The 27,587-nt window shown below is 34.9% G+C and overlaps 1 protein-coding gene across 2 annotated transcripts; it reads right to left on the reverse strand.

Moving 5' to 3' along the window:
• LOC125660248 (nucleolar protein 14-like) lies at positions 1 to 27,587 on the reverse strand. 2 transcript variants are annotated; one of them, XM_056148744.1, is made up of 23 exons: positions 27,457 to 27,587; positions 23,529 to 23,795; positions 23,128 to 23,262; positions 19,505 to 19,643; positions 19,255 to 19,385; positions 17,882 to 17,980; positions 16,964 to 17,047; positions 14,081 to 14,149; positions 13,753 to 13,844; positions 12,412 to 12,614; positions 11,954 to 12,078; positions 11,681 to 11,735; positions 11,339 to 11,469; positions 8,966 to 9,190; positions 8,691 to 8,792; positions 8,022 to 8,084; positions 7,827 to 7,917; positions 7,262 to 7,334; positions 7,032 to 7,115; positions 6,138 to 6,282; positions 2,603 to 2,724; positions 866 to 1,024; positions 1 to 454 (listed from the first exon to the last, which is right to left on the reverse strand). In XM_056148744.1, exons 2-23 carry the CDS (start codon positions 23,706 to 23,708, stop codon positions 346 to 348), a joined length of 2,616 nt encoding a protein of 871 aa, XP_056004719.1. In that variant the 5' UTR covers positions 23,709 to 23,795; positions 27,457 to 27,587; the 3' UTR covers positions 1 to 345. The 2 variants fall into 2 exon arrangements, with proteins under 2 accessions (XP_056004719.1, XP_056004718.1); XM_056148743.1 differs by having other exon boundaries at positions 17,861 to 17,980.

A 27,587-nucleotide genomic window follows, 5' to 3' on the forward strand; every position in this document is an offset into this window, starting at 1 on the left:
TAGTGTACAATGTCTTTATTTGTTTTTAGAGAATATTATTTTTAACAATAAATTCTCAACAAGTTCATTTACCTTTTCTATCATGCATACAATTTTCCATCAAGGTAATTTTTTTCTAAGATATCTGTCATAACAGAATTGTCATTTTCAAGGTAGTGTTGACACTTTTCAGAATAAAAGCACGCATATAAAACGCATACACATAGATAGTTGCATGTCCAGTCTTGCTCTTTGTCAACAGATTTTCCCTGCACTTTGACCAGCTGTATACAGAATATTGTCTCCCGCACCAGAAAACCACTAGAATGGATTGTGGTTCTTTTTGTCTCCCACACCAGAAAACCACTAGAATGGATTGTGGTTCTTTTTGGCTCGTTTGGATGCCTTGTAATCGCCCTCTTGTGATGACAACATTTGATAAATGTCCTTGACCTTTCTCTTTCTCTCAGCATCTCTGCAAAACAAAATAAATAATGATTTCAAACTATTAATACCTTTGTTCATATGAGAACCACATTTAATTCAGAAACAGTATCATAGTACATAAAACCAAAATGGTCTTTTTAAAGAATTAGAATCTGTCGCTTCATCTGGAAGTGCATTTGCAAGCTGACTGTTATTTGAAAACCTTGTAGAATAAAAATTTGTGTTGTGCAAGTTGGAAAATTGGCTGATTTTGAAATCTAATCTCAAAAGTTTGAAATATTTCAGTTCATAGAAAGAGCTGCTGCCTTTGAAATCAACAACTTGTTGAAAGACGACAGTCATGACAACTGTGGCAGTGCTTAATTTGAGACAAAATGACTCGCCTTTCTGTCTGTTCGTTTAGTTGCTGTCGTGCTTAATTTGAGACAAACTGACTCACCTCTCCATCTGTTCGTTTAGTTGCTGTCGTGACAAGAACTGTGTATCTTTGCGAATCTCCCTCATGGCTCCCTTCAGCTCCTTTTTGAACTTGTGCTTCATTTTTTCCTTTTCATTCTCCTCCTTCGATCCTGTCTTCTTCTTCTTTCTGTCTTCAAACCTATTAAATTTTGATCAAGATTCTTGAGCAAACATTCTATACATTTAATTAATCAGAGCATATTTTCTTCTGCTAAGGAGGTTTTAGTTTTGTTCCTGTCCATGCATTCATGTCTTTATGTGGGACGAGATTATAACAGATAAATCTCGTTACTGACAAAAGCTCATTAGTACATGTTTCACAAATTTTTTTTTGCCTCGATGAAATCACTTGGTACACCCAAAGTCCAAGCTTATCTCACCGCTCAATTTGGTCCCTCGCTTCACTTGGCACCAAATCTCTTGGTACTCGAGAAAAGTTTACCAACATTTACTTTAATAGCACATGTTTCACACCTCGAACAAAAACTATTTGCTTATACCAAATCGCTTGGTATACTCCAAGTCAAAGTTTCATGGTTGGGTAACTATGCTCTAGTGTTCATCATTATTATACCAATAATTGTATTGGATTGAAAAAGGCATTATGCTCTATGACCATGAAGTTTCCACTCATTTAGTTAACAGAATTTGTATAAAACAAAACTTTACAAAAACCAGAAAATGTTGGGGTGGCCTGGGTGACCAACAGAAACGGGAGATCAGATATGCTGATAGAGCAATGCAAATCCATATCTGAATTCTATTAAGATTTTTATTCTCTCTCTTTCTCTCTGACATCTCCTTTATGCCCCATCACTAATCAGCGCCATTGATTGCATTTTTGTTTGTAAAATTGTGCACTTTATAAATTTTAATAATAATAATTTTAAAAAAATAACACTTTAAAATAAAATATACACCATCTTGTCTTCGGGCTTCCTTCTCAAAACGACACATCCAGAAATCTAACTCGTCATTTGAAATAAATTTATAAGACATGAAGACAGTTTATAGCGCTCTATCAGCATGTCTGATCTCCTGTTTCTGTTGGTTGCCCAGTTTTTCAAGATCATTATTAGAAATAATATCAAGAAAAATGCCTGAAGTATTTTCTATCATACCAGAAAACAAATTCTCATTAAGGTCCAAAAGACTCTTAACTAAATTCCATTTTAAAAGACATGACACACAGTCTTGAAAAATGGATGAAGATGTTTTGAATGTGTAGATAAACCTAATTATGCTTGAAGACTACTTGCTGTGGACCGTCACCATGCTGTTGAATATGGGTAAACTCCCTTAGAGGGCAATAAGTACCACACCCAGCAAGTACAAAATTGCACCAAATAAGATAAATCTCAATCAAAGGAAAAATAAAATAAAAAAGGAATAATTAGTTAAGCTGAAACCACAAAGAGTTTAATTACTTGTGTGAAACCTGTACTAAGCATGATGTTAAACTTTTCTCTCACCACTCGATTTGGTCTTTCACTTCTCTTGGTACTCGAGGAAAGTTTACCAACATATTCTGTACTTAAATTTTGGGATCACTTTGTGAATGAGAACAGTTGCAGATAAACAGAGGAAGGTTGGGGTGGGGTGGGGGCTTACGTTCTTTGAATGCTTGGTTGTAGAATTGATATTCGGGATTTAGTGTGTGTAAGCATGATTTTTGTATCTACATATTATGTACAGTTAGCACAATTCACACACTCACACTTCCTCTATTTTGGGTTCGAACATTTTCATTGGTTTAGGTTTTCTCTGGGGCATGCTGACTTGTCTTCGGGGTTTAGAACTAGTTTCTTTCAAAGCTGTCTGAAGATCCTGTATGAACACCTACAAAAGTGAAAGATACCTGGTATATATGTGTTTTACTGTATCTCTGTAAAACATCGGGTACACAAATCTGATAAAATATTAACATTCTTAAACATAGCAACATTTTACACAGAGTAGTAGACAAGAAAATCAAGGGCCACAATGCTTAACCGAGTCAAATGAACTCCAGAGATGAATAAAATTCTGAACTTTGATCTCAACATGACATGAACTCTACATTGATATTAGAAGTTCAACGTAAATATGTTTATCACACTTTTTAAATGAGCGTGAAATTTTACCATGATGCTGTATAAACAATCTTGTGTTACTTAAATGGCGCTTTGCATACTCCCCGTCGAGGCTTCATCTACGTATAGCCCTCTCCCAGCTGAAGCAACACATAAATTTTTAACAGATTTGTATATTGTGAGTCCGCAATTCTCACGCGGGCAAATAACACCAAAGAAGTAGTTCATAGTTAAAACTTGAAAATATTGACATTAAGAGTATTAATAAAAGTATGCATTTTAAGAAATTAGAAGAAAAATATTCCCACTCTCATGCAATTTTACATTGCACTTGATGTTTACATTCTTGTTTAGAACTGTTTACGTTTGCCGTTATGTTTTTGCATCATTCTACTGTGATGTCACAAAGTGTACGCAGCCATGTAGTTTTGTAGTTTCTGAGAAATTCCTATCCCATAATGCCTAAATTGAAGAGTTTGGTTTGTGAGCAAACAAACTCTGGCAGAAGTCTGTGGCACTTACAAGTTTATGTTGTACACCGAATAATTTATCAAATGTTTCTAATACTGTACTTATTAACCTACTCAGTACTGGTGTGTGTACTAATGTACCGATAATGGTGTTTGTATTTGTATCACCTTTAGATGTTTAATTCTGCACTTACTAACGTGCCGGTAAGGTGTGTATTATTTTAACCATTTCTCTATTCATGAATTATGCCAAGTATATCATTTTCTCTAAACATAACAAAATGTGTTCATGAAAAGCTGATGATGACCAAACTCCAAGGTCAAGTTCATGAGGTCAAAAAGTTTGGTACCAGAAGGTCTTGTCACAAGAAACACATGTGATGTCTCCCTGCTAAACAGTCCATAATAATTTTATTATCCTGAAGAATCTGAATGTTAAAAAATATATCAAACATTCATTGCCTTGTACAATACTGATTTTTTTTATTTATTCCAAATGTCAACAAATTCATGACTATTTCAGCAGAAAATACTACTAAATTTTCAATGGTTTTCGAGAGGTGTAATCATTGTTACCCTCAACTGCATGCAATATTTTGTTTTACACTCAATGCCATACGCAAAAACACAACATCAAGTGTATAAACATTTTGCAAAACAAGAACTTAACATCAAGGAAAATGCGAAATTGCATTAGTCTAAGAATGGGAATATTTTTCTTCTCATTTGTTATTTTGACCGTTAATGTTGACACTAAAGTCGCAAATAAAATCAATTGATTAATGATCCCATATATTCTTAATAAATTTCTAATAGAGCTATCTCGATTCAACTATCGAAATTTATCTTCGAAAGGGAGAAAACACAGTTGTCACCCTGCATGTGAGGGAGACATCACAAATTGTCTCCCTTCACATGACCAGCCTTCGACCAATGAAATTGATTGTATTCTGAAGGATAATAATAACTAAAGTTTCATACTGAAATATATATGCATTCCTCAAACACGAAAGTTAACAAATTTTAATCAATGTACACCTGACAATAATTAATCAGAGTGAACCTTATGATGAAGAGGTGGGATTTGTCACCAACATGGTGATTTTTCTCAATGTTAAGAAGGTCCCCTTATTGCATGTCAAAAACATCTTGGCTGAAGAAATTAAAACAGACACCAAATGCTGAAATTTTACACTTATCCAGCATATAAGTCGCTTCCCTAAGGACTGCTTTGCATTAAGTTTAATTGAAACAGGCGGAGTGATTCTTAAGAGGAATATTTTTTAAACATAAAATCGAAATTTTCATTTTCTCCCCTTTGAAGAGTGTAGCCCTTCATTTGTACACTTTGTCTCCCCTTTATCCAAGGATACCTTGTGCCAAGTTTGGTTGAAATTGGCCTTGTGGTTTTAGATTTTAAAAATGAAACATCAATTTTTTTCATAATTCTCAATTACCTTCCCATTAAAAAGAGTGCAACCTTTCATTTTAACAAACTTGAATCCCCTTCACCTACAGTATGTTAACACCAACAACCGATGTCAGAAAAATGTTCATCAGAAAGGCTCAAGTAAGCCTTTAATTCAGGGGAGCTAAAATGTTTATCAGAAAGGATCAAGTGAGCCTTTAGTTCAGGGGAGCTAAAAAGTGATTTCTTCACCAGTTTATAAGCCCAATCTTTTACGGATTAGAGGCATAGAATCTAAGTACAGAAGACACTGTTCTCTGTTTCTCCTCTACTCAGTAAAGGAATGGTGTGTCCTTCAGTAAATCTTTCATTATTTACTTGTATCTGTTGTAGGAGAGTGACATTATTTACCTGTAATGTTGTAGGAGAGTGACATTATTTACCTGTAATGTTGTAGGGTAGTGGTATTTTTTACCTGTAATGTTGTAGGGTAGTGATATTGTTTACCTGTAGTGTTGTAGGGTAATGACATTGTTTACCTGTGATGTTGTAGGGTAGTGATATTGTTTACCTGTAGTGTTGTAGGGTAATGACATTGTTTACCTGTAATGTTGTAGGGTAGTGATATTGTTTACCTGTAGTGTTGTAGGGTAATGACATTATTTACCTGTAATGTTGTAGGGTAGTGACATTGTTTACCTGTAGTGTTGTAGGGTAGTGACATTATTTACCTGTAATGTTGTAGGGTAGTGATATTGTTTACCTGTAGTGTTGTAGGGTAGTGACATTATTTACCTGTAGTGTTGTAGGGTAGTGACATTATTTACCTGTAATGTTGTAGGGTAGTGACATTATTTACCTGTAGTGTTGTAGGGTAGTGACATTATTTACCTGTAATGTTGTAGGGTAGTGACATTATTTACCTGTAGTGTTGTAGGGTAGTGACATTATTTACCTGTAATGTTGTAGGGTAGTGACATTATTTACCTGTAATGTTGTAGGGTAGTGATATTGTTTACCTGTAGTGTTGTAGGGTAGTGACATTATTTACCTGTAGTGTTGTAAGGTAGTGACATTGTTAACCTGTAGTGTTCTAGGGTAGTGACATTATTGACCTGTAATGTTGTAGGGTAGTGACATTATTTACCTGTAATGTTGTAGGGTAGTGACATTATTTATCTGTAGTGTTGTAGGGTAGTGGTGGACAGGTAACTTTTCCAGCATGTTTAGGACTGGAGAGAAGACTTCTTTGTAAGCTGGGAGTTCCTGATACAGGGTATTAAACTCAGTGATATTATTTACCTGTAATGTTGTAGGGTAGTGGTGGACAGGTAACTTTTCCAGCATGTTTAGGACTGGAGAGAAGACTTCTTTGTAAGCTGGGAGTTCCTGATACAGGGTATTAAACTCAGACAGTAGAGTTACACAGCCCTTCATCACAGATAATCTGCAACGAAAACGAAGCTTAAGTTTTACTCAAATGTGTAATAAGCATACCAGAAGCGGTATATAATACACCCATCGCAGCTTTATGAACGGTGTTTTCTTAAACCAGGAGTTGTAGAACTTTACTGAAAATAGCATCAGTTATCATCAAGAGTGACATACTTCTTTTGCATCATATCAATAAAAGGTCCTAGCTTAAAAATTGTGACAGAAGATAGACAGACAAAGCAAGAGTTCTGTGTGTAAAATATATCCCAAAATTTTCTAAGTTCAACAACTTGTAATGTTTTCAAGAAAATTAGAAAATCATTGCAATATGCACATCTTCAAGTTATTTACAAAGAGGCCTTATCTTGAAAACTGTGAGAGGAGTTCAATGGACAAATCATGTAATAATTTTTGTAATAACTCATCAAAACAGACAAAGTTTTCAACAACCTGTAATTTTCTCAAAAATTGAAGAAAATCAAAACCCTTGCCACCTGCACATCTTCAATACCTATACAAATACTTTGTGAAATAAAATGGTCCTCACTTAAAAACTGTATGAGTTAGAAGGACAAATTATGATTCAGCTCAATATGTGACAGAGAGATATAGAAACAGAAAAGCCTGAATGGACGGACGGACAGACATCACTGTACCATAATATGTCCTGTATAAAAACAGGCATATAAAAATGTATGCAAGGGATGTGTAATAAGATACTATTGTGAAAACAACAAACGATTTTCTTTTCAAGTGCTATACCTGAATTCATCATTGCTTAATTCATCTTTTTCCATTTCCATGGTCAACACCTTTGACATCTTTAACAACTTCACCTCAGTTTTTCTATGAAATCAACAAAAAATATTAAATCTAATACAAATATCTAATTTTCCTGTGTGCAACCAAAACAAAACCCATTAATTCTATAAACTCGACATCTAATTTTTCACAAGCAGAACCAAAATCCAACCCCATCAATATCCACTTACTTGGCTTTCTTTGTCACCACAAGAAGATCGTTGAATTTCCCTACTGGTCGAAAAGGTGGAATAACTGAAGCATCTGTATAAAATCAACATGTATAAAATTAACTTTGTAATCATGGTAGGGGCACTGTTTATGTTTTAGGTTCATACATACCATTATCTAAAGTAATATAAACTACTTGTGTCAGGTCCATGCCTATCATTATATAAATATAAATTACCTATGTCTGGTCCACACAGATCATTAAACAAATTATATATTGAAGTGATATTAACTGCATGTGTTAGATTTTGAGGCACTGGACCTTGAGACATTCAGTCCTTTAGACAGTGATCATTGTAATGACTTATTCTATCATCAGACATATTCCATTCTAATCTATTTACAGAGATACATACAACTAACACTACTAAATTCTGGATTCCAATGGGACATAGAATTGGTGTGGATTGTTTTTATCTCTCGCTTACTCATGTGTAGCACCAAAGATACTAAAATGAATATCAGCCTTCACTAGACAGGGATTTAACTTAATATACAAGATGAAGAGAGAGAAAAGATGATTACACTTGTTGGGTTCTTTGTTTGATGCCAAGAACAGTAATCCATGCAGGAAGTTGACAGCCTCAGGAACATATCTCTTGGATAAAGACACATACTGCAACACACAACATATCATATCAGTACTAAAGATAGTGAGGAACCTCTTCCATACATTGATAGGTAGGAAATTCCTGATATACAGTTTGTAATCACTCTCACCTCCAGCACTAGACTACAGAGAAAGAGTCCCACGGCTACATCCCTCTCGTGTTTCACTGATGTCTGAAATATCAAGGGTTTCATTCCGTTCAATTAGTACACGACACGAGACAGAATTACAGGCAAATTATTTCATATTATATGTACCTTCTTCATAACACAGATCTATAAATTAATTCATATTACACATGCCTTCTTCTTCACACAGGTCTATATAGAAGTGCCTGACACTATTTATATAAAAATTTTCATAATTCAGTTACTACAGATACTATACATACATGTAGGTATATACACTGCATCAGTTTTCTAATTATGATGCTTCAGTTTGCTTACTTGTAGGTCATTTATAAAAGTGTTCAGGCATTTGTTTTTACTGTATTGTATGTAATTTCCTCTATATACATTGAACCACCACGGTGGCCTAGAGGTTAGAGCATTCACCCCACATGCAGGAATTCGCATCCTGTTCGTGACAAACCTAAGTCATTAAAACAGGTAGTGACAGTTCCATAGAACAAAGGCCTATATTTGAAACCCTTCACCGGTCTTGGTGACGTCTCCATATGAGTGAAAAATTCTCAAGAGAGACGTTAAACAAGATACAATCAATCAATCTATATACACTGCAAGTCTAAACATTTGAGATGAATGAACTAGTACACTAACCTCTGCAAGCATCTGCGTGATGAATACAATTGCTGGCGTGGTGACAGCGTGGCGGAAGTCAGAGGTCGGGAACAGTATGGCCACAAGTTTAAGAAGCATCAGCTGCAAAAAATGTCATTAAAGACTTACAGGTGTGCAAAGGATGCTAATTAGAATATTATCGGAAGGCTTGTCTTAAAATAGAGATGTATTTTACAATTTCATAAGAATTGGCAAAACACAGATTTTCTTTACAACATGGACATTTTATTATTGAGTAACATTTTGATCCTCACAGTGTCAAGGGCTGGATAGAGACCTCTTCCTCCTTTTCTTTCACAAATGGCTTGGAATTCCTCCTGCCTTTCAGTGATCTGATCGACTAGCACCTGAGCAGCAGCAATTGGGGAACCCTGGGATAGCTCAAACAGGTGTGGGACAAGGCTGTTCATCAACTGTAATTGTGGAGGCTGCTGTAGGGCGAGGTCGGCAAAATATTGAACCAGGCAGTCAAACAGAGTCTGCAAAATAAAATATTGAACCAGACAGTCAGTCGGCAAAATAAAATATTGAACCAGACAGTCAGAGTCTGCAAAATAAAATATTGAACCAGACAGTCAGAGTCTGTAAAATAAAATATTGAACCACACAGTCAAACAGAGTCTGTGAAATAAAATATTGAACCAGACAGTCAGAGTCTGTGAAATAAAATATTGAACCACACAGTCAAACAGAGTCTGTGAAATAAAATATTGAACTAGACAGTCAGAGTCTGCAAAATAAAATATTGAACCAGACAGTCAAAAAGAGTCTGCAAAATAAAACGTTACCAAAGTACTGAGTAAGTCACAAGAACAGGATTTATAAAATAGAATCATTACATATGTATCAGCACTAAACCAAACAAATGAGTTTTCTTCTCTTATAGGAGTTTTTGAAAAAAATTCTGCTTCATAAAAATACAAAAATCAGTATATGCACCCAGGGGTGCATGAGCCAAGTTGCATGGGATACATTGTAAAGTCAGGAATGATGTGGCATATTTATAATTGTGAAGAACTAATTTCAGTTTTAAACTTTTTGAGTTAATGTCCAGAAACCATATTTGTCTGAAGTTTTCAATCTATATTCGGTCACTGTGACTTTGACCTTTGTTCTCCAAAATCAATAGGGGCTTTGCTTTGCTGGTATCCAACAATATATTCAAGTATCATTTGATTCGGATTTAAACTTTCTGAGTTATCATCCAGAAACCAAATATTTCTGAAATTTCATTCTATATTCGGTCACTAAGACCTTGACCTTTGATCTATTTTCTCCAAAATCGATAGGGGTCTTCCTTACCTGGTACATAACAATATCTGTAAGTATCATTTGATTCGGATTTAAACTTTCGGAGTTATCATCCGGAAACCAAATTTTTCTGAAATTTTCATTCTATTTTCGGTCACTGTGACCTTGACCTTTGTTCTCCAAAATCAATAGGGGTCTTCCTTACCTGGTACCCAACAATATATCAAAGCTTCATTTGATTAGATTGTAAACTTTTCGAGTTATCATCCGGAAACCAATTGTTGACGCCCGCCCGCATCACCAAACCAATAGCCGAGTTCAACTTCGTTGCAACTCGGCTAAAAATAGTTTGGCTAATAAAGGAACGCAATTTATGCCCAAGGGAATTTCAATACAAGCATTGGAAGACCTGGTCTCCAAAGACTACATAGATAGCATCAATTATATCAGACACAAATCCAGTCTATGAACGAGATGTGTTTGTGAAACTAAGTGCCCGATCACAACAAAGAAAGAAATGAAAGGTCTTGTCATAAGAAATCTACATGTATATACAAAACAGTTACAAGAAAACTTTAATATTAAAAGAAAGGCATTGTCACAAGGAATGAACAAATAAAATACGAGAGCCTTATCACACAACATTCAATAGCTGTGAGTAGGGTTAATTTTGAAATTTGAGTTAAACCCCATGGCCAAGGTCATAAAGTGAAAGATCATGGTATCACAAAAAAGATCTTGTCATAAGAAATCTATACACTAAATATGAAAGCCCTACCTCAAATAGCTCAGAAGATATTGCCTAGGTTAACTTTTCTTAAAGTAGGTTAAACTTCGAGGTCAAGATCACAAGGTCAAAAACATTGGTACCAAAAGAAAGTTCTTGTAACAAGAAATGCACATATGAAATATGAGAGCCCAATCACTCACCATTCAAAAGTTATGAGCAAGGTTAAAGTTTTAGACAGAATGACAGACAGGGCAAAAACAATGTGCCCCCAACCTTGGATCTTGTGAGCATAAAAATGTATCATTAGCAAAGATCCAAATACACAGTGTTAATGATTATAATTTTATATAACCAGTAATATATTATTCAGTGCTTTGTGTACACACAGCAAAGCAATGAAAGTGCACACATCGTACATGTATATCTCCATCAAAATTATTTACATTCCCCAAATCTTGAAAGTGCTAGATAAATCGTTTTTACAGTATAACTTCAGGTAAGTATACGGTTTCACTATTTTACAAATCACACAAATTCCTTTCTGTAGTTCATCTAATTCCTCCTACAATTGTACAAGTCTTTATTGATCATTTCATCAGATTACCTGAATTTAAGATTGTGTAAATGACACAGCTTTTTGATTTACCTCAAGTTTCTGTTTGTTGCCCTCTGCCAGACTAACGTGATGACACTTCCTCAGTCTTCTCAAAATGATCAGCTGGTCTTCCTCATTGTGCTCTTGTAACAGATTCAGCAATTCTTCATAGTCCTTTGGTGCTAAATCCCAAGAAAAATTCAATTCACTTTATGGACATAAACATGCCGGCATATAGTCATGAATGGTTTTAAATAATGTCCTTTTTTTTTTTTTATTATTATTGGTTTTTGTACACATAATAAAGTACATAAATAATGTACTTATAATGGTACAGGTGTGAGAATAATTAAGATGCATTAAATTGGGTAAAATCCAAGAAAATCTGAATACCTGGAAAAGTATAAGGTAATTCTTTTCGTGCAGCATCCATTATTTTCTTTTTTTCCTGCCACAAAAAAAAAATCAAGATCATTTATTTTAGCTTGGTACAGTAAAACCTGCATAATCCATACATTGTGTAATCCAAAGTTATTGTTTCAACAGCATTACATGAAAAGTCTGCTTTAGATAAGTTCCACTGAATAAATGTACGTGCAACATCTATCATTGTCAAAAAGATGACGCAGACTAAAAAGAATTACACTGTATAGACAAGAAACTTACTGTAAGATTCAAAGTCAGAGATTTCTGGGTTTTGTTTCCATCAGGTTTCTTCTCACTGTCTGAATCCTCTTCATCTTCCGACTCAATGTCTTTGTAACTGTCATCATCCGATTCTTCATCAGAACCTGTTCAGAGAGAAAATGTCTATTTATCCATAATGCTGATTTGCTGGCAGTTTTTTTTAACTTGAACTTAACTGACTATACTGAATTAGAACTTACCTGACTATACTTAATTAGAATTACCTGACTATTCCGAATTAGAACTTACCTGTCTATACTGAATTAGAACTTACCTGACTATACCGAATTAGAACTTACCTGACTATATTGAAGTAGAACTTACATGTACCTGACTATTCCGAATTAGAACTTACCTGACTATACTGAATTAGAACTTACATGACTATACTGAATTAGAACTTACCTGACTATACCAGACTTTTGATTTTGACTAACCTTCAGCTGCCTCCTCAGCATCATCTTCTTTTTCATCTTCTCCTTCATCTTCGCTTCCATCTTTCTCTTCATCATCATCATCATCATCACTGTCATTGTCAATCTTTTCACTTTTACTTTCCTCCTCCTCATCGTCTTCATCCATCAACATTTTCCCATCCTTGTACACAGCATGGAAATGTTGCCTGCTATCCACAGAAAAACTGGAAAAAAAATCCCATGAATTCATCACAGGGTTCCATACTTTGGCCAAGGATGATCCTTGCCAAGTCTCTGACTGACGTTCATCCCTGTCGAAGGGTAAAATTTTCCTGATCCAGCATCAACTTTTTCTCCCATTGCTTGTGAATTATATTGATTAATTTTAGATGTAACAGAACAAGCATTCTGAGAGTATTGCATGGCAATACATAGTCCCCTACCGGTTGCAAAAATCACTGTACCACAACAATATTCAAAGTTCATTATGTAGGTTATGGTAAAAGGGAAAATTGGGGAACCAGGATAGGAATGATTGGAAATCAACTACTATTCGAGTAAAGACTATATAGACCAAGAAAAAAGACAAATTCATAATTAGGTTTAGGTCTTTAACCAACTCAATAAACTGTGACATGTAGATAATCATGAATAATTTATCTATATTGTAGTATTACTATGCTAGAAGTTTTAATGAGTGTAGTATTCTTAATTCTTATCTACAGAGATAAGAAACTTGGATGTAAACTAACAATTCATGCTATTTTTCTAAGTCCAAGGGCCATAACTAAATGAAAAATCAACGGACCAAGACGAAATTCAAACTTGATCTGTAACTTATTATGACAAAACATTGTACCAAATATCAAATGAATATCTGCAAGCATAACCAAAAAAAGTCTGGAAAACTGATTATTCATGCTATTTTTCTATGTCCAAGGGCCATAACTAAGTGAAAAATCAATGGACCGAGACGAAATTCAAACTTGGAAAAATAAGTGAAAAATCAACGGACCAAGACGAAATTCGAACTTGATCTGTAACTTGTTATGGCAAAGCCACATACCAAATATAAAATAAATATCTGCAAGAACAGAGAAGTCGGTAGGGGACTAATTATTAATCAAAATCTTTTATATATCACTTTGCAATAAACATCAATTCATTATTAGCATGTTCATTATAAGCTTGTTTTACTGTATATAAACATCTTCATAAAAGAAAATGCGACTCTAGATAAGACAGTTTTGACAATAGAATACATGTACTAATGGTTTTGAATTAAATCCCCATAAGGTTGCATGTTATATGAGCCTTTTATTTTTGACAGTGCTGCTGGTTGATAAGAAATCCTCTCCTTACTCATCGTTAAGATCGTCAGCTGAGAAATGAACCCTTTTCTTCTCTTCTTCCTCCTGCTCTGTGACCCCCTTCATTCTCCTTAAACGGTCAGCCTTCACAAAACAAAAGATCTGAATTTATACTCATCATACAATACATCATGTTCTTATCGTTGTACATAAAATGCATTGGATTCAATGTTTAATCTACAAATACGCCTAGTTGTGTGAGTGATCGAAAGTCTAAAACCTGTACAAATATGCATTAACTTTCTTGTTCAATATTTAATTCATGGACTTCAAATAGATTTTAGACATAGCTTTTCTTCATATAAAATAATGTGACTTACCTCTAAATTATCTAGTCTTTCTTTCTCTTCTTTTGCCAGTTCTTCCTCAGACTTTAACCTATTTGTAGCCTATGTAATGAATTCAGTAAAAACCTTTTTTTCAAAAATCACTTTCATTAACAATAGGTCCATGGGCCACATTTCTAACATGAGCAATTGAATTTTTCCAAGTTACACAAACTTCCAATTATCACCCAATCGTGGTCCTGTGGGTTACATCAAGCTGTATACTAACTTGAATGTACACTACACGAGGAAGCTTGCCCATCAAATTGACAATTGAACCTCTCTTGTTGTTCCACTCTGTCCCCGGGGTCACAATGTGAAGAAACCTGAATCTGCACTACATGAGGATGCTTGCCGATTAATTTGACATATAGTACTCTGTGGTTCTTGACAAGAGAATTTTTAAAGAGTAATCCTTTTTATGACTTTGAACCCTACTGTGGTCCAATATCCTGGCCTTATCGCAATTCACGTTTGAATTAGAACACTTTTCCCGATACAGTATTGCGTTGTGTGACGACACAATTGAATGAGACGATCGAAAAGTTTGAATGACATGTTTGATGTAATACAACAAGAGTTTTCATTGGCCGATTACAGCCGGCCCACTTTCTCGAGCTGATTCAGGTGACTGGTGATCAGATAAGATGGACGGACTAGAAAATTACTAGCCTACCTGGAGGACTATAGCTCTCTGAAAAAAATATTGTGACGGAACAGAGCTACAGATCCAGCAGCTCTTATAAAAACCTTCAATTCACGGGGCACAAACAAGCTGCGCATGGCTGAGGCCTGATATTGCGATATCGGTGTATTCTTGTGTTGCTGTCTCATAAATTCAATATCAAAAAATCTTAACATATTTTCCTACTATACTTGTGTCCAAACATACCTTCAAATATTCATTAATGCCACACACGACCCGAAAACTCGCAGCTTCAAATGATTTCGTTAGTTGACGTAGCCATGTTAGGTAGCCGGTCAATATTCGAGTTCTGTCGCTGTTGGTATCTATTCATAAAATTGGTTTTAAATTATGTATTCACTCTTCATTAATTATCAACACGAATAATTAATAGAAATTAAAAGATATAGTTTTTGTAAAGGTAAAATAAGCTCTTGATTAACGAAAATGCTACATAAGCCCATTGTGGTCCTTAACACTCGTGTGGCAGAGATGGAGACCGGCCCAGACAAATGAAAGCTGCATTTCCGTGAGTTTAGCTATTTGAATAATTATCATTTAATGAAACTGGGATATTATATTATTTAAAATATTAAGCTAAAATATTTGTGGGGGTATTAGTTCACATCTAGACGCTATTGTGCCAGTATGGAAATGAACCAGGATTCGAATTGACTGGCTAACTAACATGGCTACGTCAACGAATGAAATCATCAAAAGCTGCGAGTTTTGGGGTCGTATGAGGCTTTAATAAATATTTGAAGGTATGTTTGGACACAAGTACAGTAGGAAAATATGTTAGGAATTTTTTTATATTAAATTTATGAGACAACAACACAAGAATACAACTTTTTACCTTTCTTCCTTTGAAGTTTGTTTCCATCTGGCCATCATGTTTTCAAATGCCGATTACTCCCGTATAAGGGAATTTGGGTGGACTTATACATATGGACCAATGAGAGTTTCTGTTGCATTTCGCAATTGTATTACATACAGATTCAATTGTGTCATCACACAATGCAATACTATATTGGCCAAAGCATTCTAATTCAAAGGTGAATTGCGATAAGACTTATGGTTTGAATAAACTTGAATCTTCATTACATAATATTTACATTCACTGAATCTTTTCTTATATTTTTTTTCAAATTGGCATAGCTTTCATCATACAATGGTTGCATATTTGTTGCAAGCTAGTTTGATCCGGTTTTTTAGTACCACCTGTCTGTGTAATCATTATCAAATATGGAGCGTCATCAAGGTCAAAGGGTACATCCGCTGTTCTGTTTAACGTAATGAATGGGTCAACCATATGATATTTTAGAACTTAAATCTGGTTTATATATTTTTTAAATGCTTAAAAATAAATATACAAACAATAAATTGTCTTTCTGTGTTGTTTTATTGGGTGATGAAGCTAGCATTCCTTGCAGAAAAAAATTAAATGTTTTTTTTTTTTGCAATGCTTGCTATCTTCTTCACCCAATGAAACAGCAAAGAAAGCATTGCATTGTTTAAATGACGTTTTCATACAAGATTTGGCTTAATATTTGGTTAAAAAGTTCAAAAGAAGGTTTTTTAAACAAACCATCCAATTAATAATCTCCTTGAAAAGAAGCATGGTCCTTTAATTAACAAACTTGAATCTTGTTAATCTCATTAATCTAAGGATTCTTTGTAGAAAGTTTGGTGAATCTTGAGAAGAAATTGACAATGTGAAAAGTTGACCAGAACAACAGGCTTCCATCAATGACAGACAATGGACAAATTTTAAATAGCTTACTGGAGCCTCAGCTAAAAGTTCATTGTGGCTTAACAAACTCATCCATAACAAATCAAGTCTGTGTACAACACCCGTACATGTATCACAGTTGTCTCACCTTGCCCTTCACTCTGTGTACAACACCCGTACATGTATCACAGTTGTCTCACCTTGCCCTTCACTCTGTGTACAACACCCGTACATGTATCACAGTTGTCTCACCTTGCCCTTCACACTGTTTCCAACACCCGTACATGTATAACAGTTGTCTCACCTTGCCCTTCACTCTGTGTACAACACCCGTACATGTATCACAGTTGTCTCACCTTGCCCTTCACTCTGTGTACAACACCCGTACATGTATCACAGTTGTCTCACCTTGCCCTTCACTCTGTGTACAACACCCGTACATGTATCACAGTTGTCTCACCTTGCCCTTCATTTCAAACTTCAGTTCTCTCACTGCTATATCAAAGCCATCTGCTTTACTTTGACTTTTTCCTTCATGGCCACTCTACAATGAGAAATAGATGTGCATAACAAATGAAAATGAATTTTCAGCATCAAAAACTTATATTACATGCACTGTGCATGTTTCCTCAAAAGCTGCTGATGCACAAATAACTCGCGTGTCCATTGCTTTCACATTCTTCATTTACAATTTAGAAATTTACTTTTTATGTAGTACATATTTTGTGATATAACTATGTTTTTACACAGACCAGTGTAAATAAAGGAATTTTTGTCAAGTTGAATGTCACTTGGTTAATGGTCATTACTTTCATCAAGAAATGAGAAAAATGAAACAGCAAACATGACTAAGGTTTATTACAGAAAAAACTATAGCAAATCCAAATATTACATATGTAAAATAATTGCTATTAAAATTTATTCTAAAGTTATATATGTAGTTAAAGCCTTGTAGTTGTTTATGGAGGGACTTGCTAAGTGTATTGAATAAAACCTTGTCTAAGGCATACAAAGCCTACATGTCATTTATTACCCTGTTTGTATCATATATTACCCTGTTTGTATCATATATTACCCTGTCTGAATCATATATTACCCTGTCTGTATCATTTATTACCCTGTCTGTATCATATATTACCCTGTCTGTATCATATATTACCCTGTCTGTATCATATATTACCCTGTCTGTATTATATATTACCCTGTCTGTATCATTTATTACCCTGTCTGTATCATATATTACCCTGTCTGTATCATTTATTGCCCTGTCTGTATCATTTACTACCCTGTCTGTATCATTTATTACCCTGTCTGTATCATCTGTATCATATATTACCCTGTCTGTATCATTTATTACCTTGTCTGTATCCTGTATCACCTTCTCTGGGGCAGACATAAGCTTCATCACACCCTTCCATTCCTCGTCCAGTTTTTCTGTAAGTTCTCGTGTCTTCTCCTTTTCCGCCTGACGCTCAAACTGATAATGGGAAAAACCTTGTTAACTGATTGAACAAGAGGACTTTAGGCCTTATCGGTCACCTGCGTATTAGTTATATATAACTATTACTAGTCCCAAGGCCTACGAAATCTAGAAAAAAAATACTGTTTTGAACACAAATATTTAGCAAAAGTACAATGTAAATGTACATTTGTATATGTTTTAAGAACACATCTTTCTTTTATTTCATCCTAGAATCAATACCCTGGGGTTGCGAAATTCACAATTTCGGTACATCCTTTTCTGCTTTTCCTAAATATGAATTTAGTTTTTATACCATATCAGCAAACTCCAAAAAGTATTTCAGATGATACAGGAAATATAATCACTATAATAATTTTGGATCAACCCTGGAAGCGAACTCTCAGTCCCTCTAGGATCATGAAATTTACAATTTTAGTATGTAAAGGACTACCTACTCCTTCTAAATATCTCTTTACTTTCAATTTAGTACAAGTATCAAGAGCATTAAAAAGGGTATTATCTGAATATTTTACACATAAACACTGTATATAACAAGTTTGGCCCCTTCCTTGAGTCAGAACTTCTACCCGGGGATCACAAAATTTACAATTTTGGTTGAAGTTTTCCTGATCTACATCACTATCCATTTAGTTTTCTTACACATGTGAGGGTGTAGAAAACCAACGCTTTTGAAAATCGGTCAATTTTTGTCCAATCCTTTAGGCCCCTGGAGTGCAGTAGTCCTGGAATTCACAATTTATGTCCCTCTTGTTACAATGATGATTCATACCAAATTTGAAAAGAATTGGAATGGTAGTTATCAAAAAGTTAAAAATGTTCTATTGTTCACACATTTAATAACTGACAATTTTGGCCCCACTCTGATACTAAAACCCCTACCCCGGGGATCATCAAATTTACAATTTTGGAAGAGACCGGATCCTGCTCTATATCAATATGCATTTACTTTTTCTTACACATGTGTGGTTGTAAAGAAGATTTTTAAAAATTGGACAATTCTTGGAAGTTTTTGCCCCAACCCTCAGGCCCCAAGGGTGCAGGAGTCCAGAAATTTACAAATTTTGTCCCCCGGCCTTGTGCAAATGATGCTTCATACCAAAATTGAAAAGAATTAAAATGGTAATTATCAAGAAGTTAGAAATGTTCAATTGTTGATGCACAATGACGGATGACAACCATTTGCAAAAAAAAATTTAAACATCAGGGAAAATGCAGTAGTTTAAATTCAGAAGATATTAGTAATTTCATCTTGTGTGTTATTTACAGACCTTTTCCTTCTTGGACTTGGCAATCACTTCCTCCATTTTTTCTTTCCAACTTTTCTGTTTCTGCCCCCCTAATTCTTCATAGTTACTGTTTAATGTGAAGCCACCAAAATGTTCTTTAGCCACCATGTCAGCTAAATGGAGGAGAATTGTAATAAATATATGTATATATATATATATAGAGAGAGAGAGAGAGAGAGAGAGAGAGAGAGAGAGAGAGAGAGAGAGAGAGAGACTGTGTAAATGGACTCACCATCAATCCTTCCACCGTCTTCCTCCTCCTCATCACTGATCTGGGGCTCTTCAAATTTCTCAATGGAGGACAGAGATTGGCCAAAATGGGTTAGGTCATCATCATCATCATTCAGACTGAATTTGTTTGTCTTCTCTCGCTGTGTAATGGAAAATGATCATGCTGAATGCTTGAATTTATATGCTATACATATCAACTAAACTCATGAACTATCAATTTAAACAAAACAAGCATTCTGTAATTATTGCAATATATGTCCCACACCAGTCCCAAGGCATTTGTGTGGCATTCTATGTGTGGCCCCTAGTCAAGTTGTATGTGTAAAATTCTGCATGAACAATCTTATTTATGCATAATAAAAATGTGTAATGATAGTAATAAAAATTAGGAAAAGAGAATTTGATATGTCTCAACATATTGCCAAGGCTGTCTGGTCTTGAAATTTCAATTGTATCACTTTTTGCATTTCCTTTAATTTCAATATTCAAAATATGTTTATGATCATCTGAAAATGAAAATGATCAAACAAGTCTTCATTCACTCAGCCTTGAGTTCTATTGTTGTGTTATGAACAACCTCAACTCCAGTCATTCTGAACAATGAAGCATATAAACATCAGTATTTTCGCTTCTACGTAGCATCTTCTGAACAATGAAGCATATAAAGATCAGCATTTTCACTTCTACCTAGCATCTTCTGAACAATGAAGCATATAAAGATCAGCATTTTCACTTCTACCTAGCATCTTCTGAACAATGAAGCATATAAAGATCAGCATTTTCACTTCTACCTAGCATCTTCTGAACAATAAAGCATATAAAGATCAGCATTTTCACTTCTACCTAGCATCTTCAACATTCAGAACTTTCTATTTGTGTTTCTGTCACCACATGATGTTGTGAAAAATTTATACAAGGGTATTTTCTGATGATCAGACAGATAATATTTTTCTAATACTATGAAGTATTACAATTTTGATCTCTTGTACAAAAAACAAGAGGCGTTTTTGAAACACAAATGCCCCCGATCATGGCCAATTCCGAAGATGGCCAAGGTCACAAAGACAAATATCTTGGTACCAGTAGAAAGATTTTGTCACAAGAAATGTTCATGTACAATATGAAAGATCTAATATTTACCATTTAGAAGTTATGACCAATGTAAAAAAAAAATTAAAAGTAGGTCAAATGTCAAGGTCAAAAGGTTTAGTACCAACGGAAAGGTCTTGTCACAAGAGATACTCAAGTGAAATACCAAAGGCTGAAATATCAAAGTTCAAAAGTTATAAGCAAGGTTATAATTTTCAAAAAGTAGATCAAACTCCAAGGTCAAGGTCACTGGGTCAAAATTGTTGGTACCCACGGAAAGGTCTTGTCATAAGGAATACTCATGTGAAATATCAAAGCTCTATCACTTACTGTTCAAAAGTTATTAGCAAGGTTAAAGTTTTCAAAAAGTAGGTCAAACTCCAAGGTCATAGGGTCAAAAATGTTGGTACCCACGGAAAGGTCTTGTCACAAGGAATACGCATGTGAAATATCAAAGCTCTATCACTTACTGTTCAAAAGTTATTAGCAAGGTTAAAGTTTCAGACAGAATTACAGAATGACAGACAGGACAAAAACAATATAAAAATGTAAACAGATGTGGTGAATTAGACAAACTTGATTACAAAGCGGTATGCCTTAAATCACATAGATCTCACACTACAGCAAAAAAAATTTATGGAGAACTATGAATATTGCCTACAATGTTTTCCTACCAAGTGATATGACCTTGACCTTTTACTTCTGACCTTGAGAAACGATAGGCATCTTTCTTTCATCACACAACATTTCAGCTTTTTAAATCATCAAAGAAGTTCATTCAACCATGGAATTAAGTCTTGCAATTTTCATTAGAGTTGGTCAGCCATAACAATAATGAATCTTGATGTGTAATTGCTCATTAGGTATTAAACCACATATCAAATTTCAGCATAGTGGAAACAAAAATCCCATAAATCATGTAAAAATCGCTCAAATGTGACAAAACTTAAACTTTACCTGTAAACATACTGTAGTAAACAACTTTCTAAATTAAAGCATGAAAAAAATCCAGAAAACAAAGTCGTGACAGCCAAACAAACAGACGGACAGAGTGCAAACTAGTTGTTCCTTTGGCTCCGGAGGTAATACCTATAAATTCATCAGCCCAATTTTGTCTAATATCCTTTAAAGGTGATTTTATAAAAAAAATGAGGGAACATCGAATGAGGTACTCAATTACAAATGATATGCCGAATATCAATTTGTTACATGCTCATCTACTTCATCTTCTATGTCGGAGCCTTTAGTGTTAGTTGAGTTTAGTCGGATTTGCTGAAATAAATGCTTGTTGTTCCAAACATAAACAATGCTTTATTTGCCAAAAAATCTGACATGCATATTTAGAATTAGTAACACTTCAAAATATGTGTAATTTGTTTTTACTTTGGCTTCCAGATGTAGTTTCAAACAAAACGGTGGTATCAAGACCAGAAAAGTTGCGTTTTCTGAGAATACATGATGCAGTCAATCGCTATCAAACGATAATGTACTATTGCAACCACTTGCACATATCATCTTTCAACTTTAAGATCCATGTCTCACATCGGTCGCGGTAGCTCAGTGTTAGAGTGTTCGCTTCATAACCAGGAGGTTGCGAGTTCGAGCCTCGCTCGCGCCATGGCCGCTTCAAACCTAAGACATTAAAATAGGCAGTGACTACTGATCATTGCTCCTTCGCCAAACACTCTGCATTTAGAATCACTGGTCTTTTGGATATGACCTTAAATACGGAGGTCCCATGTTGTGGCAGGCATTGACGTGACAAAGAACCCTCACTGCTACGGTCCTGCACGCTAAGCATAGGTCTAAATTTGTGACACTTCACCTACAGCTTGTGATGTGTCAATAGGAGTGAAAAATTCTTGACAAGACGTAAAAACAATCAATCAATCCGTGTCTCATGAGATTTTAGATATGCATACTGCACAAAGTAAAAATCAAAACAAATCCAGAATGGACATTAATGATTTTGCAAATTCCATCAGCGACTTCAGTTTTTATCGATAACGGGTGGCTTACAATTATTGATGTAATTGAACAATGTTAATATAGTAAATTGCTTGGAGCCAATAAAAAGGTATAAAGTATGATACAATTAGTTAATGACTGACAAATCAGAAAACTGCTGTCAGGGATTTATCTAGCATTTAGATGTTACTAGATCTACCCATTTTATATTTAAGGGAAATTTTTGAGAATGTAGTCATGAGCTTCCAGGGGATGGGGATATCCATGGAATATAATATCCACAGATTATAACAGCCATATAATGTGATTGATTACTCATTTTATCTATATTGTAAGTTTAAAATGACTAAGAATATTAAAAGAATGATTTTTTTTTGAAAATTCTTATACAATTTTGTGAAGTTTCTACAAATGAAGGGGATTTTTTTATCTGTGGAAAGGGAAATATCCATTTGTTACCAAAGGGGAAAGGTACCTTTTACCGGTAGTAAAAACCGAGATAAATCCCTGGCTGTGTAACATGGCGATATTTGTTCACTGAAATCACCTAAGAGTTAAACTCCTTACCTCTCTCTCCATCGCAAACCTCTTCATCATTTTTTCTTCTATGCTTAGAGAGGTGTCATTTTCCCCAAACCTCTTGTCTATAAACTTGTTGTTCTTAAACCTTTGATTATACTCCTGAAGTAATGTTGCTTTTCTCTGAAAAAGAAGTACAATGTTTAATATTTATCCTCAGATGCAGTTATAGATTGAAAAGTAATATCTAATATTGCATGAAGAACATCAGTTCTTTTTTTTTCCTTTAAAACCATTACTGGTATAGACTAGTATTTTGTTTTTGGATTTTTATATGCTACATTTATACTATGTATGGCAAAGCAATTTTATCTGCATTACAACCTAAACATATTTACAGTACCAACATTAGGATGCATGCAATGCACATGACAAAAAAAGGTTCTCACTTTCTGGATTCCTTTTGACCTTGACAGTCCAGGCATGCCCCGATCATGTTTGGATATTTTACGCCCCATGACTTTCTGTTTCTGTCGATTGACTTTGACTTCAAATGGGTTGATTTTCTTCTCCGACTCCTTCTTTTTATTCCTGGTTTGATCAGCGATGTTTTTCTTTTTCTTTGCCATATTGGATCTTTCTTGTTGATGTCAAGTGATTATACAGTTGGAAAGTACCTTATCTAACAGATAGTCAGTATTGGTATTTCCTTAAATCTGCAATGTAGGAGAAATATAGTTTGTGAATTAGTCAACACTGTTTTCAAGAGAATAGGTGAAAAATTACTGGCATCATTTACTGTATTACATCAGTAGCGGTAGACGGTGCCCAGATAGCTCAGTAGAGCACCTGACTAGAGATCCTGGGGACCCAGATTTAAATCCCGGTATGGTCCGTTGCATTTTCTCCTTTCCTGTTGGATTCAGAGCTATAGACCAGCCCCTAGAACTGAGAGGTGAAAATGTCTGCCAGGGGATAAAGATCCAGGGTTGATGTCTTCAAGTGTTTCAGATATAATAAGTACAATTTTATAAACACAACAAACTATAAGTATTTACTGATTACCAACGTCGATAATGCTCCCCACCCCCCTCACCTGGTAAAATACATTTTGACTAGATTGATACTGAGCGAAGCTCAGACAGGCCAAAAGCCCGCCCTCGAAGCAAGGCTCTAAAGGTAACACGTATGCATAATGAAAAATGAGAAAATCAGCAAATGAATAGAGATAATATCTATTCGCTGAAAAGTTTTGATCCATACGGGCGCCGCTATTTTGTTTTGTTCATTAGTTGCTTCTAGAGTTATTCTTGTTTTAATTTTGAATGCCAAAAATACAAGACTGACATGTAATTTGTAATTCAAACACCCAGTTTGTTAAAAATAATGGTATAATTATTATTGTTAGTTTTTAGCCAATCATCAAATAGAAAAACAGTAAAATGACTAAATAGATGAACCAGTTAATGAGTTTCTTTAAATCAAAATGCACGATATATTCACGCTTACCTTTTTACCACTTTGAATTTGTTGGTTAATTTTTGTTTAGTTTTAACCGTCTTTTAAATTCCAAATGGATGTATTTTTGTTGTTTATAATTTCTTGATTTGAAAGACGTAGAAAAAAGTCAAGGCTACATGTGACATCACAATGCACGGTTTATGTTGGCTGGCGCTATATTCCCCGTGTGAAAGGAATAGGCGGATCCTGTTATTATTCTCATATATCCCCTCTTTAACATTTAGATGTTACTGGGCGTTTAGCACAATGGGAATTTCATAAACTATTTTCAAATGAATTATGATTTACCGTACTCAACAGAATTCTGATTATCACTTGGGACACGCCAATGACCATTTCATGCTTCGCTCAGTCCGACGGTCACACCGTATATATATATCATCTAAAAGGTATATTGTAGTTTATTCAATTTTAGCATATTCAACTCTTTGCTTTTATCATTTTTTTTTTCATTCACTGAAGCTTCCCATCCTTGACAACAACATTCAATGATGAACAGACTCGGAGAAAGATAACTATTTTGAATGCCGCAATTTTGGTTATGCCTAAATGTGAAGCTTTGAATATTGTTCAGCATAACATAAAAAAATGTAAAGATTAATTTAAGCTGGTGTCTGATTTGTCTTTATTTCTACAGAAATTAGGTATGTCTAAAGCGGAATAAACATACAGATCATTAGATGTATTGATTTAAAGTTTGGGACCGAATGAATGTAGGATCAGACAACATTCAAATCAACCTGCAGTCGTTTCAAACACCTCCATGATTTGGAACTGGCAGTGTGATTCGGAACTGACCTATGAACTCAGTTATGGAAAAGCAATCGTTAATGAAATGTGCTAAGAAACTACAAGCGACACAAATAAAAATGTTGCCAGCAAGCACAGTGGAAAAACATTAAGTCCCAAAAGTCAAACATCAATCCAGTAGAGGTCAAGAAAACTGGAAGGTCACAACGTTTCAACAGAAATGACATTTGTTTGAAATAATAAACTTTGGACTCTGTGAATATAGGCTCAGAGTATGCGAAATATGTCGGACATTTCCGGTAAAAAATGGATCTGTCCGGTTAAAGTTTGTATAGTTCCTGACCAAATGTATTGTGTTTTTGTTTTGTTTATAGTATTTCCGGTATTAAACATGTTAAACTACTTCAGTTTTTCCAAATAAACGTGTATACGCAAGGTAAATCAGGGTAGATTTATGAATTTCAGTCTATAAAATTATTTCCGTCTTCGAAATTAAGCAGTAGGCCCGTCGATAACCGTGTTTAGTAGAATCGGGATCAGGCTACCAAGTATTATTGACACACATGCCCTGTAAGCCAGTTATATATTTCCGGCGGGGATTATGATCCCCTATTAAAATATGAAGAATGTGCAATTCCTGGTAAGAAATCAGTGAAACAACCCGTTCTTACAGAGAAAGTTGCCGCTAAGAAGTGTGAGGAAACAAAGCAACAAAGAAAATGTTAGGACACGAAAATAATTATGTAAACACTTTGCGCCAAAGTAACAACTACAAGTGCCGCCCCAGACGTTCAGAATATGTGATTGAGCTAGTGATTAACCCTTGTTTTTACCTTTATTAGGATGAGAGTGATTATTGACAACTAGAAGAATCAGAAATGAAGGATTCTGAAGATACTGACTGTGAAATGACAAAATTATACCGAGCGAAGCTCGGACGGGCCGAAGGCCCGTCCGCGAAGCAAGGCTCTAAAGGTAACACGTATGTAAAAGAAAAAAGTCAAAATCAGCAAAAGAAAAAGAGATAATCTCTATATACGTTCTCTGAAATTTTCGTGATCCATATGGGCGCCGCCATTTATTTTTTCATTACCTGCTTCAACAGTTATTCGTGTTTTATTTTGAATGCCAATAATAGAAGACTGATGTGCAATTCGTAATTTAAACACTCAGTTTGTTCAACGTGAATAGTACAATTATCATTGTAATAGGTTTTAGCAAATAAATACATATAAAACCGTAATACGACTAAATAGATGAACGAGTTCACGAGTTTCTTTGAATAAGAATATACGATAAAATTACGGTTACTTTTTTACCATTTTGAATTTATTGGTTAATTTTGTTTAGTTTTAACGGCCTTTTTCATTGCATACGGAATGTATTATTGTTGTTTATAATTGTTTGCTTTGAAAAAGAGAAAAAAGTCGAGGTTAAATGTGACGTCACAATGCACAGTTTACGTCGCCTTGCGTTTTATTTCCCGCGTTCAATGAATAGGCGGATCATGTAAAACTGCTGTCCCCATATAAACTCCTTTAATGAGATGAATTACTGGTGTTTAGCGCAAGGAAATTTCATTCAAAATATATATTTTTAAATGAAGCATAATCTACCGTACTTAACGGAATTATGATTATCACTCGGGAAACGGAGTTACGTACATGCTTCGCTCGATCCAACGGTCACACCGTATACATATTAAGTTGGAAGAGAGCTGAACTTGTTTTGTTATACTCATTAAAAATGTTTAAACTTGAAATTTCGAATCATGTTGAATCATTCCTACACAACATTTGGGCTAGTAAAATCTTATTTGCGCTACAACTTTTGTACTCTCACTTGCCCTATAGGCTTGTACTCAGCTCAGAAACATTAAGCGCAAAGACAGAATCTTGCACATTAAAAAATTTGGTCTGGTAAAGCTAGATTGTTTACCAGACCGAATGTCCGGTAAAATTAAAAATCATTCGCGTACACTGAATGTAGAAATAAAGGAAAATTGACAGCCTTTACGAAACAGCCACAATATGCCGCACCTCACCTGTGCTTCGTAGTTTCGTTTATATATCATGTCTACATTTACATTACCAATTATCAAATTACCTCTTCTATGTTTGAGATGATATCAGTTCATTCTTGGAAAAAGTAGAGAAATTTCCATTTGATACAAACCAAGCACATGAAACCTATGGGCGCCGCCATTGCGTATTTATTAGATAGTTTGATTAGAAAGT

Source organism: Ostrea edulis, chromosome 9, assembly GCF_947568905.1.
Source record: "Ostrea edulis chromosome 9, xbOstEdul1.1, whole genome shotgun sequence".
Lineage (NCBI taxonomy): Eukaryota > Metazoa > Mollusca > Bivalvia > Ostreida > Ostreidae > Ostrea > Ostrea edulis.

Bases quoted from the DNA above. Each gene is read 5' to 3' on its own strand.
- LOC125660248 (XM_056148743.1), bottom strand. From the start codon at position 23,708: ATGGCAAAGAAAAAGAAAAACATCGCTGATCAAACCAGGAATAAAAAG. The intron at 14,150-16,963 runs GTGAGACAACTG...TTCATTACATAG, and splicing joins AGTTTGAAATGAAGGGCAAG to GCTACAAATAGGTTAAAGTC. The intron at 7,335-7,826 runs GTAATCATCTTT...GATTTTATACAG, and splicing joins AAACAAAGAACCCAACAAGT to ATGCTTCAGTTATTCCACCT.